Genomic DNA, 17,923 nt, shown 5'->3' on the forward strand with positions numbered 1-17,923 from the left:
GTTATGTCATTTCATCATTGAAAGTCGAACTACAAAGTTTAATTTCATTGATTACTGAAGAGTAGACCATGATATACAATGAAATTAATGGGGCGATTGAAAGAGGGGAGGGAGGTGCATATTTCCTCTATGGGCAGGGTGGAACCGGTAAGACATTTATGTGGAGGATTTTATGTGCATGTCTTAGATCAAAAGGTGAAATTGTCCTTCCTGTTGCCTCGAGAGGCATCGTATCTTTGTTAGTTCCAAAGGGAAGAACTGCACATTCAAGATTTGGAATTCCAATCACTGTTAATGAAGATTCAATGTGTAGAGGCATAGAACCTAATAGTCTAATGGCAGATCTCATTAAAAGAACTAAGCTAATTATATGGGATGAGGCTCCAATGACTTACAAGCATTGTTTTGAAGCTCTAGATTGGAGTTTACGTGATGTCATTCGTTGCCCCAATGGTAAACCATCTGAATTAAGCTTTGGAGGCAAAGTTGTTGCCTTTGGTGGTGATTTCAGGCAAGTATTGCCAGTAATCCCAAAGCGTACAAGACAAGATATTGTCTTCGCTGCCCTAAACTCTTCAAAGATTTGAAATGATTGCAAGATGTTGCGGTTTACAAAGAACATGAGATTACGTCCAGGATTAGCCAATGTTGATGAACTCCGAGAATTTGCGGATTGGATTCTAAAATTTGGGGATGGAAAGCTAGAAGGACCTAACGATGGAAAGGCTGTAATTGATATACTTGAAGACCTCTTAATAAGTGATGCATCTGATCCAATGGCTGCAATTGTTGATTGTAAATATCTTGGAATTCGTGAAGGTTCAATTGATACTTCATACTTTCATGAAAGGGCGATTTTAGCACCAACAAATGAGATTGTTGATAATGTCAATGAACATGTATTGTCTCTTTTTCCCGGAGAAGAGAGGACGTACTTAAGTTTAGATTCAATAAGCAGAGCTGACGGTAACTATGATACCAACAATGATGCATTTTCTATTGAATTTCTCAAGTCAATACACGCTTCAGGTGTTCCCAAACCATAGATTAGTGTTGAAAGTTGGGGCTCCAATAATGATGCTCAGAAATTTAGATCAATCATCAGGATTATGCAATAGTACACGCTTATTGGTTGATCATCTAGGCGATCGCGTTATACAAGCAACTGTTATATTTGGATCTAACATTGGCTATAGGGTTTTTATTACAAGGATTACACTCACACTGTTAGATATCTCGAAAATCCCAATTGCTCTTCAAAGAAGGCAATATCCTGTATCGTTATGTTTTGCAATGATGATCAATAAGAGTCAAGGACAGTCACTATCTCAAGTTGGTTTATTCCTACCTAAACCCGTTTTCAGTCATGGACAATTTTACGTTCAGTTTCTAGAGTGACTAGCAGAAAAGGTCTTAAAATCATCATATGTGATAAGGATGGTAAAGTGTGTAGTCACACTGATAATGTTGTATATAAGGAGGTGCTTCAAACCCTCTAGGTTATTTTTTAGACTATATCTTTAAAATACACATCTTTATAGTTTTTTTGTCTTTGGTTAACAATCATCCTTATATTTTGAGTGAATTAGAAAATTTAATATACTGCATAATATATTGGTGACAATTTATAAAACTACAGAGTTAATTTATACATATAACTGTCAAAATTGAGTGTTTATACTGCATAAATTTCCTTGACTTTTTTAATATCATATGTATTTATATATCGATGCTAAAAAAACAGTGCATTTGCACGGGTTTCTACACTAGTTAGTTAATAAACTAAAGTTGGTATTATTCTAGGAAAATACCCCTCTAAGTTGGTATTATTCATGGTTAATCAATAGTTTGTATTATTGTAAGAAAATTAACAAAATGTTGTATTTTTAGAGGTAATTTTTCCTATTAAAAATTTATCTATAAATAAAGTTATTTCGTTACTATACTGCTTATTAACTTTTTAGTCATGTTTGTGTCAAGAATGAATATTTATAAGAGAAATAAAAGTCAAACTAAGACAACATGTTATTGTGTAAAAATAAGAGAATATTGTTATTGTCAAAAATAAAAATATAATTGTAAAGTGACGGAGAAAAAGAAATAGAAGCATTAGTTCCTCATTTTGGAGTAAATATTTACTTTAGTCAAATGGAGGATAAATAATTCTCTTTTTCTCAATTAAAATTAATAAGGTTGATCATTTTTTTTTTCTCTTCCACATCATACTTTCATATTCTTTATCATTCATCTCCTTTTCAATTCACCTTTACTTACACTTATTTGTATAATTTGACTTTTATTTTTCTTTACATATTTACCTTTAAAATAAACATGTCCTTAACTTGTATGAATGACAATCAAAACTAAATAGTTTGGTCAATTTTTTATATTCCTACTTTAAGGTGACTAGGGCTGCACACGGTCCGGTCTGGTCTACGGTTTTTTTTTTTGTATTTTTTTAATTGAGTGAGAATCCTACAGACAAACAGCGGGGAAACCCAAGTCAACTGCTGGTTCCACTGTCATATATTATCAGTTATTTTATGTGCTTCTTCCAAATGTCCTGGTCTGCTAAGAAGATCAACCAAGCAAGCATAATGAGCCTGCACAGGCTGCATATTACACTTGTACTGCATAACACCCTCCACTGGAATGATGCCTTCAGCCACAATTTGGTCGAAATTGAAATAGCTTCTTTCCTTTCCAATGAAACCCATATGCTGAGAGCATAGTAATCCAAGAAACAAAAGCATTATATGCTATTTCACCCGAAAGACATAGTGAAATGAACAAATAAGTTGCACCATAGCGCAAGAACCGAACCCTTTTCCAACAAAATCAGAGTGGACAGACAAGCCAAAATCAATGGCAGTGACCTTACATAAGCCCCAAGCACAACAATGATTGTTGCCAAGTCCGACAGAACCCACTAATGAAATCGTAAATAACCGCCTCGTAATCACATATAGAATTGCCTTGCGCATACAGTACAACTCAACAAGAGAGTTAATCAAAAATCTCTTGAAATCAAATATCCTAGTACTCAAATTATAGTCATGTAAATCTTAGCAAAGCCAGTGATCATAAACACCTCATTCAACATTTAGAATTCCAATCAAACCCTAAAACTGATAAATTCCAACAAATTCCAATTAAACAATTTAACATTACGAGATTCATTCAACATTCAACTGAAAATTAAGCAATTACACATGTTTTTTTAAGAAAAATAGAATGACCGAGTAAAACAGAAGTCAAGAAACATAAACACAACCAGATACTTGGCATTTTGACCAGTAAAACAGAAGGCTTTTCCCATGGTTTTCTCAACAATCGGTTAAAGAGCTTGAAAAAACCCTAAAAAATCAAAAAATCAACCAATATACTTACATTACGAGATTCTACACTTGATTCCGTGGTGACTGCTGAGATTGGAGAATGAAGATTGGAGGAGGAGCGTCGAAGCCTCGAAGAAGCACAGAAGCACTGTCGACTGTCGATGGGTTGAAGGCTTGAAGCTTGAAGAGTTGAAGCCTCGAAGGAGGCGAGGAATTAGAGATGAGGCGAGGAATCAGAGTCTCAGAGAGAAGGCGAGGAAGAGAGGAGAATGTCACGATTTCTGAAATGGAGATGGAGGCAGCCAGCAGGAGTTCTTGAGTAGTTGCCCTAATCCCCTAAAATTTGATTTTATTACGGTTTTTTGGTCCGGTTTGGTTTGAATATTTTAAAACCGGGACTGGACTGTAAACCGTTTTAAAAAAAAAACCGGACCAGACCATTTAGACCGTAGACTAGACCAAATATTTAAATTATGGTTTGGTCCGGTTTGATTTACGGTTTAGACCAAACCGTGTTCAGCCCTAAAGGTGACATTTAAAAACACTGATCAGAGAAAAACGACATGAAACGATACCACATTTTTGTATGCTAATTAATGTATAACCATCTTACCAACATGCTTGCATTACCAATTAATTGATTTTGACCCTTTAAACCTTGACAAACATACAAAAATATTGCACGTAGTTGTGACCATTACAATATACTACAAGTTTTATATGTTCAACAACGATGTTTTAAAAATACAAAGATAGTTCTTTTTTTTTTAATAAAAAAATACGAAGATGCTCTACTAAAGTCACCTCTTGATAGTTCTAATTTTACATGTTTTTTAACACAAAAACTATAACACCAAAATTAGAATTCGGCTGAAGATCAATTAAGAAAATTAACAATTAAACAATTTAGCTGTCACTGTGTATAAACCAACGAATTTTTCCTCTAAATTGATAGATTTAGCTCATTATCCCATCAATTATTCCAACAATTTGCTTAAAATAAACCTCTATTTAATATATGTTTTTCTTAATCTTCTCTTAAATGCATTTTTTCCTTCTCTTGTATTTTTTTTGGGATATTCTCATTCAACAACACTAAAACATGCACCCCATGTTCTCTTGATGAATATGACTTATTCTTATAAAAAATTACGAAAATCCCTCTAAAAACTTGCTACATTTTGAATATCTTAAATCATTCTAAACAAAACAAACATAAAAACAAAAACAAATACATTTCTTACAATTTTCCTTTGTGTTCTTCTTGTTCTATTTCAAATCCATATTACCGTCTTTTTTTACTTACATTCTCTTTAACCTTTAATCTATTTGATAAAAGAGAGCTTATATCCCTCTAAAGGAGATTATAGAACCATAAAATCTGTCAAAACTCGACAAATTTGCATCAAAGCAATGTTTGTGTCCCTTCTTTGATCAAACTAAGAAGGGGAAAGACATTGATAAGAAATTATCTTACGATGGTAAGTGTCTTTGATCGGAGAAAATCATCGTCATTCAAATTCAGAAAAATATTTGAAAGACAATCTAGTGATTCAAGAGTTCATCCTCCTATGGAAGTTCATCAAGTTAGCTCTCCAATGGTTTATATCCCTAACAAAATATCCTCTAATTCTCGAAAAGAAACTGTTATAAACAATAAACCTCGCAAACCTGCTACAGGTAATAATTTATACTTCAATATCCTCTTTTTGGGTTTTTCTAATCGCAACCTCCTTATATGCTCTGATAAGGGTATGGTGTATAGGTCATCTTTCATTCCTCTTTAGACCCTGATCATAACTTAACTATTATAAGCGAGATATACATTGTGGTATGATAATGATGACCTGGCTTGTTTCAGAACTGGATTTGATGAAGGAAAGGTTTACGAAGCTATTGTTGGGTGAAGACATGTCAGGTGGTGGCAAAGGTGTTTCTTCAGCTTTAGCTTTGTCAAATGCCATTACCAATCTAGCAGGTTATTCATCTCTTTTCTTTTTCCTTAATTTAAATCTTTTATGAGAATTGATATCACTTTTTTGGAAAGGTATTGGTTTCGATTATCACATAATCATTTCCTTTCCTCGGCCTATCCTATAAACCAGAAAAAAAGTCGAATATTTCACATCAAATGCGTTTTTGATACACGATGATATTTTTTCCTCATGTTGCTTTGTACAGTCATTGAGACAAACTTAAAAGACGAAAGAAATATTGTCCTATTATTATTATTATTATTATTATTACTATTATTATTATTATTATTATTATTATTATCATCATCGCGTATTGGGCATACAATTAGTGTCGGTGATCAAGGCATACACAAATCAAGTTTCCTAAATAGAAGTATAGTTTTCATGACATTTTCTATGCATTTTGTCATACGAACCTGCAAATTTTTCTACACAATAAAACTATAAATGATATAATCTCTAGATCTTTTTGTTTTTGATGTTTCGCCAAATTTGTGGTAGTTTTTTGAGCAAAAATGCACACAAACTTGTGTTTTCATATTGTACTTTTTACATATTTCATGTGAGATGTCTGTCATAGATCTTTCTAAAAATTCTTATGATATAATGTACCAGCTTCTGTATTTGGAGAAACAAAGAAATTGGAGCCAATGCCGGAAGATAAGAAAGCAAAGTGGAGAAGGGAAGTGGATTGGCTCTTGTCAGTCACTGACCACATCGTTGAACTTGTCCCTTCACAACAGCGAGCCGCCGACGGTTCAATCATGGAGGTAACACATTCAACATTCACCCTCATCTCTGTTTTCTTTCTAATATTTCTGAGTTTTTGTTGCTGTAAACAAAAGACTTGATCCTCGGATGTGTTCTGCAGATAATGGTAACGAAACAACGAAGCGATCTCCTAGTCAACATCCCAGCTTTACGAAAACTCGATGCTATGCTTCTTGTAAGTACCCGGCAAAACCTTTTACGATCATTTTAACTTGTACGTTCATTACACAACTGCAATCTGATGTAAAGAACATACCTTGAAGTTTTATGTTCACTTATTCAAAGCTAATGGAAACTTTGTACTGATATAACAGGACTGTTTAGATAACTTTCAAGGGAAGACAGAATTCAAGTATGTGGAATCCAAAGATGCAAACGAGGCAGACAAAGCCGCCAGCCGAGACAGTGATAAGTGGTGGATACCCACAGTCAAGATTCCACCTGGGGGCCTATCAGATCGGACGAGAAAATGGATACAACAACAAAAAGATGCTGTCAACCAGGTACTGAAAGCAGCCATGGCTATCAATGCACAAGTGCTCTCAGAAATGGCGATCCCAGAAAGTTACATCGAATCTCTTCCTAAGGTATTATTTTAGAAAGTGTTCAATAAAGCAGTTGATATCAATAAATTTTTCTTGAGAACTAATCTTGAGAACCTTCTTGGATGACACATTAACAGAACGGACGAGCAAGCCTTGGTGACATAATCTACAAGAGTATTACAGATGAATTCTTTGATCCACATGATTTACTTTCATCATTGGACATGACATCAGAACACAAAGTCCTAGACCTGAAGAACAGAATTGAGGCTTCGATCGTGATTTGGAAGAGGAAGATGATCCAGAAAGATGGCAAGTCGTCATGGAGTTCATCCGTAAGCATGGAGAAAAGAGAGCTCTTTGAAGAACGGGCAGAAACCATGCTGCTCATACTTAAACATCATTTCCCAGGGCTTCCTCAATCTTCACTTGACATAACCAAAATCCAGTACAATAAGGTAAAAACACCCAAACTATATTCATTTACTTCAACAAAATATCTAATTCAATAATCCAAACATATCCTATAGAGTCTAGATATTTGGTGTAATGGTTTACTGTTTCTTTTCAGGACGTGGGACATGCAGTGTTGGAGAGTTACTCTAGGGTACTCGAAAGTTTGGCTGCTTCCATCTTGAATCGGGTAGATGACGTTATGTATGCTGATTCTGTGGCTGTAAAAGCAGCAGCAGCAGCAGCAGAAGCAGGGAATGAAAACAAAGACGAACTCTCTCCAGGCACACTAACATCCAGCACATTATTAGATTTAATGAGTTGGAGTATCGAGCAAGGAGGAGAAGCAAAGAACTTTAGTGAATTTGAAGAGAAATCGAATGAGCAAGGAAATAAAAAGATCATGACAAAGGCTTCGCCAGAAAACAAGAGGATTTCCTATCTTGAAAAGCTTGAGCATTGGGGGGGCCTAAGAAGTCCAACAGCGCGGCATTAACAGCAAGATAATTAGGGGCATAGCAAAATCTAGACAGATAGAAAAAAATCATGCTGAGGGAAGCACACAGAGAGAATAGAGCTATAGCAAAATACATAGAGATCTTACAATTCTGTGAAATGTGTTGTTATTCATAGATGATAGGGTTTCTGCTAACCTAGTCCTTTAGGGGTTCTTCCTTCCTATGATAGGACAGGGAAGTTTCAATATTTCTACCATTTTTACAAAGGTTGGAGCTCTTAGGGGTTCGTTTCGGGCTTCTTGACTCGTAGGCCGTAGCTTGTGCATATGATATCCCCAACTTTCAGAGAGCAGTGTTTGAATGCTACTGTTTTATAGTATGATTATGAACTCCTCTATTATCAACCAGTCTGAAAAAGCAAGTTTTTCATAACCTATAGGGAAGTAATGGCTTGCTTTAAGATGTCTACGACGACAACAAAGAATATCATCTGAATCTCTACGAACAGAAAAAACATACAGAAAATTCTTTTATCAACTCTGAAAGATAAGGTTTTAAGGCCAATAAATATATATTCAGCTCTCTAGAAATAGTAAAAAATTATATAACACATTACTATCTTTACCCTCCAAAAAAATGCAATTTCCTAACAATCCTCTCCTTGAATTTGGCAATAATCACAGGAAGGTAACAAATTGACACCACGAACACTATTAGAGGTTTGTCAGTCATTTTAGTCCTACAAAACGCATACCCTCTAAGTGAAATTTTTAGACGGATTTAATAGACTTACTACCTTCGTCATTTTCAATATGCTGCATTTTTATTTATAGTTACCTAATGAGTTCACTATATTTCTATTTATGAACATAAACCTACATTCTATCCTAATTTCAGCCAAAAACAATCTCTTCTTCTCAGCTAGACATTTCTTCTATCCACTTGTTATTTATCTTGTTCTCCCTCCCTTATCCATGTTATTTGTCTTGTTCTCCCACACTATCAACAACCAAAATTAATATTCTACCAAAAATTAAATCTAACACATTAAGATTGACAGAGTTAATATAATATTTATCTTTTCAAATCCACGCAAAATAAAATGATGCCATGTTTTTAACATCCTTAATTATATGCTAAACATAAAGTTCATATATATATATATATATATATATATATATATATATATATATATATATATATATATACATATATATATATATATACATATATATATATATATATATATATATACATATATATATATATATATATATATATATATATATATATACATATATATATATATATACATATATATATATATATATATATATATATATACATATATACATATATACATAAAAGTTTTTAATTAACTTCACTATTTAATTAAACATTTGTGCAACTTTTTAGATTTATTAATTTGAGTATATCCAAAAAAGGATCCGTGCGCAATCCACTACTCCCTTTGTCCCTTAAAAGTTTGACCCAAAAAGCTCTCATATAAAATGACTAAAGGGGGCAAGCTCTAAGGGACGGAGTAGTATAAAAGAAATTTGCTCAAGCCAAAATCTTAAATTTATAAACTTCAAACTCAGTAAAAATCAAATGTGACTTCAAGATAATAATTGTACATGTATTGTCCAAAAAACAGGAAAGGCTTTACTAGAATCTAGCAAATTAAGCATAGTGAAACTTCACCGACAGAAAAATTGAACTCATCGGCCATGTTCTTTGTAATTTGAGTCTTGATTTAGGCGACCTGAGCAACAGCAGCATGAATAGCATCTGCAAGATAAGGAACAGTCCGAGAACTCAAACCAGCCATGCTAATCCTCCTGTACACAAACAATATGCGGAATTAGTTGTTAAATGGAAACTATATACCTATGTCACTATCAAATGTTGCAGCATCTAAAGATGGGGGAGCATGAATATAATCTACAAGAGTAATCTTTTGTCCAAGAATTACTCCCCCTACCAACCTTTTTCTCTCATTTGTGCATGGTATTGTCAATACGTGCTTGCATAACTGAACTCACACTACACTACTAGATCATCTGATTATTGGATAAAACTATCCTCAAAATTTCAACACTACTATTAATTGGAGAGCACAACAGTTTTAAAATTTGAACCAAGTTTGATCAATAAATCTATATGAAACATCTTTAGTGTGGGGATTACCATTTACTCACCCTCAATCATAAAACTATATGAGGCTCGCATGTGTCAAGTGTGTCGAGCAATATGCAAAAAATTCAAATTGTGACAAAAAAGTATCTAAACAAACATTTTCGTACCCATCAGATGTCATGTAGATGTGGTACTCTTTGGTCATGAATTTGACTTGTTCAGCATTCAAGCCAGTGAAAGTGAACATTCCAATTTGCTTGATAATGTGACTCCAGTCTCCAGGAGTACCTATCAAAAAGATTGCTATTTATTTAAACAAAATATTGATAATGTGAATTTAACTTTCTTAACTACGCAATATTCATCAGTATGATTGGAGAGGCTTTTTTTCAAAGGAAATAACAATTAAATATATCATCCACAATTCCACATCATAGATCTAAGAATCTTAGCAGCAAATTCAGAAAGAAATTAATGGATTTCCGTATAATTTTGTGCACTCTAGATTAAAGGGATAGAGAAGGGGAACACCATCATGAACTTGTGTGACGTATTCCCACAATTCTCACCTCTAGCAGTTAATGAATCAAAGAGTTGCTGGCGCATGCTGATAATTCGGTCTGCCATTCCCTTCAGTTCAACAGTCCATTCATCATACAAATCCCTAAATACAGTCAATATTTAGCCCAAGTAAGAAAAGGCAGGTAAATGATGATTATCCAAATATCATTTTCCCTCATAAATATAATTACATGGCTAATAGTCTCTGAAATATATTAAACCAGTAATAAAGAATTAGAGTTACATAATAATAGTTAATTGAAGATAATAATAAAACACATGCATGGAACAAACCCCAAATAATAATGTTTTTTCTTTGGCCTTGTAAAAGAAAGTTGAATACTAATGGGGAAACCTTTTTGACAACCTAAGATCAAGTTTTAGATGGATTACACGAGGATATGATAATCAACCCTCCTCCTAAACTTTATGTCATGGTTTAAAGGGTGTAACAAAAGTGGGCCTTAGACTCACATTAACTAACTGTTCATGTATCATAACTTAGACTATGAGGAACATATTTCTTTTGTAAAATAAGGAGGATACGTTTATAATGTTTTCGTTGTTGTATCTGTGTCTAAATCTTTGACGGTGTTTTCTTTTCAAAAAATTTTAAAAGTCTTGACAAGTCAAACACTCAGACATGTATTGGACCAAGACATCCCGGATCTGTGTCCATGCAAATGGCTTACACTTTAGTATCTCTGCTCACATAATCAAGAAACTTTAAGTTGGTCAAATCATAGAGAAAATGAGCACATACTTATCTTTGAGGATACTAGCTACAATTGATGCTCCATGGAGTGGGGGGCTGGAGAACATAGGTCTGACCACAAGCTTCAGCTGGCTTTCAACCCTGCTTGCCACGTCAGCTGTCTTGCAAACCTGTCAGAAATACTATCATAGTCCATAAAGGGCCATAATTGCTATAAGGCTAAATCTTCAGCTACCATAAAAAGTGAAACCAAAAGACTAAAAATATAAGAATGGAAATCAACTCGTCCCCAACAACATGTACACACAAAAGAAAGCTTACAGGCTAAATATCACCGCAAAACTTGCTCATTGCAATTAAAATGAAATCAATCAAAAGTTGGATTTGTGACTAAAACATTGCTCTAATTTTATATTGAAGCATTACATGACATATTAAGATGCTTTGCACATATAAGAATGACAATCAAGTTACCAACTAAATGATGAAGCTTTAAAGAACAAACTACAGTTGTCTACTAATCATGTGTTAAAAAAGTTTGAACCCAAGGCCAACTTGAAAAATCAAACTAGAGCCTTGTCTTTTTTTCTGAACAAACTCCACAAACAGAGATTCTAAACTGTTAAATTAAGATTTCAATGAGAAATGGGCCAATTACATTGTAAACACAAAACTAGAAAATTTTACATTAGCTGAATGTTACGTTTCAAACAACAATCAACACTGTCACATACTAGAAAGGATTTATATTTTCAAAACAAAAAAGGAAAGGATTTATATTTTTTGAAAATTGTTTTGAAAAATATTGTCAAAACAGAATTTGCGTATTTTTACATGTTATAAAGCAATAAATAAACGTAGAGCATGGTAATACAAAATATACGTATAGAACTACTATTGGGACAAGTTTTACAGATGAAAGGATATCAACAGAAGTGAGTGAAAAAACAAAAAAAAATATTGACTATTTGTATAGACTTGTGTTCACCAGAAACAGAATCTAAGAATTTATACTTTAAAAATGGGAAAGAAAGCATTTTCACAAATGTTATAATACTTACAATGCTTAAAGCACCAACACGTTCCCCGTAAAGACCCATATTTTTTGCATAACTTTGAGCTATGAAACATTCACCTCCATCTGCGACAAACTTACGAACAGACTGCGCATCTTCATCAAGGCTGCCACTCGCAAAGCCCTGGAAAGAAATGGATTTGTTGCCAACATCATTTTACGACCTCATTCCAATCCAACAACTATTTACTTATGTGACCATCTCATCTGAATCAAGTTTGAACAATGATATTACCTGATAAGCACTGTCAAAGAAAGGTAACATCTCCTTTGATCGCACTAACTGTCTTATTTGTTCCCATTGTTCTGGGGTTGGATCAACACCAGTTGGATTATGAGCACAAGCATGGAAAAGCACTATTGCTCCTGATTCAGCAGCATTAAGATCTTCCAAAAGACCTATTTTGAATAAAAGAAAAAAAGGTAAACCAGGAAAGTCAAGGTAATTTCTGTTAAGAAAAATTATTATACAGCTTGGGTCAAGTGGAACATTATTCTATCAGAGGATTGAGCATTATAATAAATTGCAGCACTAAGATCAGAACAAGGGTTTTTAACCTTGTAAGTCTAGGCCTCGTGTTGCCGGATCATAGTATCGGTAATTCTTCACATTTAACCCTCCTAATGTGAACACTTTAGGATGATTTCCCCATGTTGGCTGTGGAATATATATTATGCGCTGGAAAGCAAGTGCAAAAGTGAATTAAATCTTCCTAGTAATGTTTTCTCTCTTTTCATATCAAAGGTAATATAGTAAACCACAATAACATACTTGGTGGTAATGCCTTGCAAGAAATTCAGTCCCAACCCTGAGTGACCCTGTACCAGATAAACACTGGGCAGTAGCAATCCTGTTTTCTAATATGGCAGGGCTGCAAGAAATGGGCACAGTGAGCTACATAAACAAGATTATTACAGGTGGATAGCATGAAATCTAGGAAATAAAAAGAATTGCTCAACAACAAAATTTGCAAGCATACCAACATCATTATCTTATTAAATGCCAATCAATATCATCATTAATACCATACGCTAAAATACAAATATGGCCAAAACATCATCAGAGTTTAACATTATTTCTGCCTTTCACCAATTTACTAACACCAAAGGAACACAAGGAAAAATAAAATACAGTGCATATATCCATCAAATAACTGTTAGTCCAATCAGTTATTGTACTATAGAATATGGGTCCAGCTATGTGCCCAAGTACACTCCCATTTGAAAGAATAAACAAAATCTGCTAAGGGATTATCCTTAATCCTTAATTTATAAAAGAAAAGAGGCAGTCTGAGGTGCTGGACAGGAACTGCAAGGCAGAGCACATGTTTAATTGTAAGAAAATTCAGCCCAGTTGTGCCTTAGGGCTTTTTTCTGTTGTATGAACCTTTTGTCATAACCTCACCCCAAATTAAAGGAGGTATTCTTGAGTGCCTAGAGCCCAAGGTACACTTTATCAAACCAAGGGATCAGCACAACAGCTTCAAACTTAGACCATGATCATCATACAGCAAAATATGCAAAATTTCAATATTTCTGTAGCTTATAGGAAGGTGCTAAGAAGTTCTATCTCCTTTCATAGAGCCTTTATTGGGAAATTAGAGTCTAATGTGTGCTAAGAAAATATCTTGCTCCCTGAAGTGTGAAAGATTATGTCCGAAGAACAATCTAGTACATATTAAACACGTATAGGATTAATATAGAGATATAAATTGTGCATTTAATATAAGAAAGATGCTTGCTAGAGAATAATATACGTTTTAGACTGATGAGATTAGACTAAACAGAGTAATTTGTGTAATTCTAAAAGGTCACAGAAAAAAATTAAGAGGTGGGTATTGACTATGCAAATATAATTAGGTATAAGGCTCAATTACCCTTAATAAACGATGTTACGGTTTGTTTAAAAAGGGTTTTCAAAAAGGGTTTATGATTTTTGTAATATATATCCAATACTTATAAAAATAGAAAGAAAAGCATGAAATATTTGCTTCTTTCTTTCCTTGTTTTTTCGATGCTAGCACACCATTGATACGGATCTTAGTGTACTAAGAGACATCATCATTTAATAATGATCTCTAGTATTCAATATCACTTATCCCTCTATTACTGTACACGTCACTCACAAAAAGGTTGTTATTACTTTATAACTTTATTGATTCATATATATTGATACATGTGTTCTTAGGTGATAGATGTTGATTTAAAATTCCGCAAAAGCATCTATAAATGATATTGACCAGGTAAATGTAAAATAGAGTTAAATGTAAAATCCTAAAAGATCACACAAATTAGATTAAAGGTTAGATATTGACCAGGTAAATACAATTAAGGTAAAAGACTCAAATACCCTCAATAAATGATACTCCTGTTAAGATTTGTTTGAAAAGTGTGAATTTTTTTCTTCTTTCTTTCCTTATTTTTTCCGTTTTAGCACACCATTGATCTGGTTAGGCTGATTAGAGGTATCAGTATTTGATACTAATCTATGATATTCGATAAAACTTTGCAGTATTCATTCTCTCATTTATGGTCATAACGAAAAAACAAGGTTGTCTCGTATCGTCTATATCGTAGAGTTTTCTAAATTTAATAAACTGTTAATTACCTTTTATTGTAAAGGTGTAAAAAAATCGTGTTATATGTGTTTTAAGCGATATTTCATGGTTTAGGCCAAAATTTGACGATTTGTTAACCGTATCACCCCGTTATCGTATTACCCTATCTGTTACAGCAACAACGACTGTTATCGTATTTTTGCATTATGATTGTTGTACAAGTCAGAACTTACGCATCAAAAGGTTATCACTTTATAACTTCATTGATTTACACATATTTATTCATTTATTCTTCAGTAATAGATGTTAAATAATTGTTACTCAAATTTTCGCTAAAAGCATCTATAAGTTCCTATAAAGAGAACAATAAAGAAAATTATTCAGAAATCACACGCTCAATGTCATGTAAAAATCAATTATAGCTCAAGTATAGAGAAGCACATTCGTTGTGTAATACTCATTCCAGTCATTTTGCTACATTTGTTACAGATTGTTCACATCTTATAATTGTTATTGTAGCAAATTGAGTTCTACAAAGTAAGATATGATAATCCATAAAGAAAATACCAAGTATTCCTAGGATGAACTAGAGAAACTATAATTTTCATAGGATTAGTAAGGACCTAATTCTTTTAAGAGTCTAATAATATGAGGAAGCCGGTCTAAAGAATATAATTGATGTGACTTAAAGAAGCTCATCGAAGAAAATGTGTTGAGGCTAGGTCTCTGTAACACCCCGGCCCCTCGAACTACTGATGACTACTCTTGTAGACTGTAGACTAGCCCATAAACCAACACAAGTCTTTCCAGCGCACTTTGGCCTCACTCGTGCGCACCCGGGAAAACTTCCCATGAGGTCACCCATCTTAAGATTGCTCTCCACCAAACACGCTTAACTGTGGAGTTCTTAGCAAATGGGCTCCCTAGATTAGAAGATGCACCTTGTTGATATGAGTAGTCTATCAATCTCTTTTCAAGCTAAATCTGGGGTATTACACTCAACCCCACTTAGGAATACAACGTCCTCGTTGGACCGTAATTTCAAGATCTTTTCGCCCACTAGGTGCACTGAACACAATCAGCCACGGTCGTAACCTGGCTCTGATACCATTTGTAACACCTCGGCCCAATGGACCACCGGTGACTACTCTTGGAGACTGTAGACTAGCCCCACAAACCAACACAAGTCTTTCCAGCGTACTTTGGCCTCACTCGTGCGCACCCGGGAAAACTTTCCAGGAGGTCACGCATCCTAAGATTGCTCTCCACCAAGCACGCTTAACTGTGGAGTTCTTAGCAAATGGGCTCCCTAGAAAAGAAGATGCACCTTGTTGCTATGAGTAGTCTATCAATCTCTTTTCAAGCTAAATATAGGGTATTACAGTCTCTCATGGTGTAAATTCTAAATCATGACAGCAGAATGTAATGGTTTCATTGTACATCCTAGCAGGATTATTGAAGTGCAACAAGACCATTAATCTTTGATTTGAACAACTTAACTTCACTTAACAATTGATTGTCTCATAAACCCTTCATAACACTTTTGTCAGCCTCATTTGTTTCCCGTTACTCAATCAATGTACGGCATGTAGAGATGGCCAAACATAAGTTATAATGATGTGATTACTCAAAACAAATGATCATTTTTTCACAAGCCTCCATAACTAATTATTATGAGGAATGATTTTCAATCTATAATAGATTACACCCAAAATTAGGATGTCAAATAATCATAAACAATTAGTACTGTTAAACAACAATCAACAACATTCCTTGAGCATAACAAAATAACAGTCTTAAGATATCCAACATATTTCAGGTACCGAACATCATTTTTGATTCAAAAAATTAACTGAACAAAGCTATAAGTTGCAACAAAGAAAACTCCAAAGCATCACCTGTCAGCACCAAGAATGAGCTTTGCAGACAACTTATTGAAGTCAGACACTCCAAGAATTGGCAGATACTCCTTCACACGGGACCTTACGACAATTCAAACAGCGTACAAATCAGAATCACAAACAAAATACAAAATTACCTATTCTTCAATACCGATGCCAATAGCCACTCTAAAATTCTTAAATCAATAGAAATACTTACGGATCATTTACCAAGCTCTGCTCAGCTTTTCTAACAACATTTAGCACAACAGGTTTTCCTTCCTATCATTCATAAATATCAATATTTACAAATTCAAACTCTATTCCAGAAATCTAAATTTAAATCACAATCGAGCTTGAATAAAATTAAATTAAAGTAGTTGTTAAAGAAATGGACCTCAGTTCGATAAGCGCCAACTCCTAAATTAAGCTTTACTGGACTAGGATCCTTGTTATAAGCAACAGTCACCTGTAGATTTTTTTTTTACATTAATTTTCTAATGGTCATTAATTCATAATCAATCATTTGCACACAAGACCAACGATCAACAGTATGACAAATGATCAAAGTATAAAAACAGCGATCATACAAGTAAAGGACATAAAAGAAGATATCAAAGAGAAATACCCCTAGGATCGGATCTTCGGGAGCTTGAACGACGTTAGCGAAGACGGAGGCCATGGAAGAAGTTTAACAGGATGAAACGAGAGGAAGTGAGAGGATTAGAGAGGAAAAATGAAGATATATAAATAGAAAGGTAGAGGTTGTGGTTATGGTGGTTTAATCGGTGGGCGCAGCGGTAATGAAGGAGACAGCAGATATCATTTGTAGAAGAATACTATTAAAGTTTGGCTTGGTGAACGGGAAAAATTAGAGTTTATGGAATGAAGAGAGTGACGCCAACGGCCAACCCATTTTTTTGCTGACGCGGCGACCTGCTAGGCATTTGTCATTTTTCTTTTCCGACGTGGAGTCGTGGACTTTTCTAAAGATTATTTATGTGAGAGACGACACTCATAATAGTGACCAATAGTCCAATACACTTAAAACAAAATTATAAAATGGAAACAAAATTATTATTTGTGGTAACCGTTTTGTTTCAAAATCTCTACAAATATAATAAATCTTTTTTTTAATTGTCTTATTATCTTATTTTGTCAATATATCTTTATTGTCTCAATCTATTTATAATTAAGATTTTTTTTTATTTTATGCTTGTGAATCCAACATCCAAAACACCTACAATTAGATTTAATAATCTTATATCTTACCACCATTAACCCAAATTAACCCCTTAATGAGTTAATCTTCCATTCCCGTTCTAGTTAAGCTAACCTATCCTAACGTCATTTCTACCGCATTCTAACAGTAATTTTGAATTGTTCTATATGAACACTAGTATCATTCTCTGTTGGATAATTTAGAGTATAAAAGATGTAAAAGTCTTTAAGTA

At 34.0% G+C, this 17,923-nt stretch overlaps 3 protein-coding genes across 3 annotated transcripts; 2 read left to right on the forward strand and 1 right to left on the reverse strand.

Moving 5' to 3' along the window:
• The first annotated feature begins 620 nt into the window (after positions 1-620).
• Positions 621-1,499, forward strand: LOC130815605 (uncharacterized). The gene is made up of 3 exons (XM_057682096.1): positions 621-1,029; positions 1,145-1,275; positions 1,365-1,499. Exons 1-3 carry the CDS (start codon positions 621-623, stop codon positions 1,497-1,499), a joined length of 675 nt encoding a protein of 224 aa, XP_057538079.1.
• A 3,474-nt stretch (positions 1,500-4,973) lies between these two features.
• Positions 4,974-7,721, forward strand: LOC130815217 (rho guanine nucleotide exchange factor 8-like). Its single transcript, XM_057681605.1, has 6 exons — positions 4,974-5,316; positions 5,930-6,084; positions 6,186-6,260; positions 6,400-6,672; positions 6,768-7,088; positions 7,202-7,721. Exons 1-6 carry the CDS (start codon positions 5,172-5,174, stop codon positions 7,577-7,579), a joined length of 1,347 nt encoding a protein of 448 aa, XP_057537588.1. The 5' UTR covers positions 4,974-5,171; the 3' UTR covers positions 7,580-7,721.
• A 1,396-nt stretch (positions 7,722-9,117) lies between these two features.
• LOC130814968 (aspartate aminotransferase, cytoplasmic-like) lies at positions 9,118-17,315 on the reverse strand. The gene is made up of 12 exons (XM_057681272.1): positions 17,098-17,315; positions 16,867-16,938; positions 16,690-16,751; positions 16,488-16,571; positions 12,804-12,903; positions 12,590-12,710; positions 12,267-12,430; positions 12,018-12,155; positions 11,005-11,126; positions 10,250-10,344; positions 9,848-9,968; positions 9,118-9,382 (listed from the first exon to the last, which is right to left on the reverse strand). The coding sequence occupies exons 1-12, from the start codon at positions 17,149-17,151 to the stop codon at positions 9,298-9,300; spliced, it is 1,218 nt and encodes a 405-aa protein (XP_057537255.1). The 5' UTR covers positions 17,152-17,315; the 3' UTR covers positions 9,118-9,297.
• Positions 17,316-17,923: the final 608 nt, after the last annotated feature.

The sequence above is a fragment of the Amaranthus tricolor genome, chromosome 6 (assembly GCF_026212465.1).
Source record: "Amaranthus tricolor cultivar Red isolate AtriRed21 chromosome 6, ASM2621246v1, whole genome shotgun sequence".
Taxonomy (NCBI): Eukaryota; Viridiplantae; Streptophyta; class Magnoliopsida; order Caryophyllales; family Amaranthaceae; genus Amaranthus; species Amaranthus tricolor.

Bases quoted from the DNA above. Each gene is read 5' to 3' on its own strand.
- LOC130815605 (XM_057682096.1), top strand. From the start codon at position 621: ATGAGATTACGTCCAGGATTAGCCAATGTTGATGAACTCCGAGAATTT. The intron at 1,030-1,144 runs GTGTTCCCAAAC...TTGATCATCTAG, and splicing joins CAAGTCAATACACGCTTCAG to GCGATCGCGTTATACAAGCA. The intron at 1,276-1,364 runs GTATCGTTATGT...ACCCGTTTTCAG, and splicing joins TTCAAAGAAGGCAATATCCT to TCATGGACAATTTTACGTTC.
- LOC130815217 (XM_057681605.1), top strand. From the start codon at position 5,172: ATGATAATGATGACCTGGCTTGTTTCAGAACTGGATTTGATGAAGGAA. The intron at 6,673-6,767 runs GTATTATTTTAG...ACACATTAACAG, and splicing joins ACATCGAATCTCTTCCTAAG to AACGGACGAGCAAGCCTTGG. The intron at 7,089-7,201 runs GTAAAAACACCC...GTTTCTTTTCAG, and splicing joins CCAAAATCCAGTACAATAAG to GACGTGGGACATGCAGTGTT.
- LOC130814968 (XM_057681272.1), bottom strand. From the start codon at position 17,151: ATGGCCTCCGTCTTCGCTAACGTCGTTCAAGCTCCCGAAGATCCGATC. The intron at 16,752-16,866 runs GTCCATTTCTTT...TATGAATGATAG, and splicing joins TTGGCGCTTATCGAACTGAG to GAAGGAAAACCTGTTGTGCT. The intron at 12,156-12,266 runs GTAATATCATTG...ATTTCTTTCCAG, and splicing joins TCTTTGACAGTGCTTATCAG to GGCTTTGCGAGTGGCAGCCT.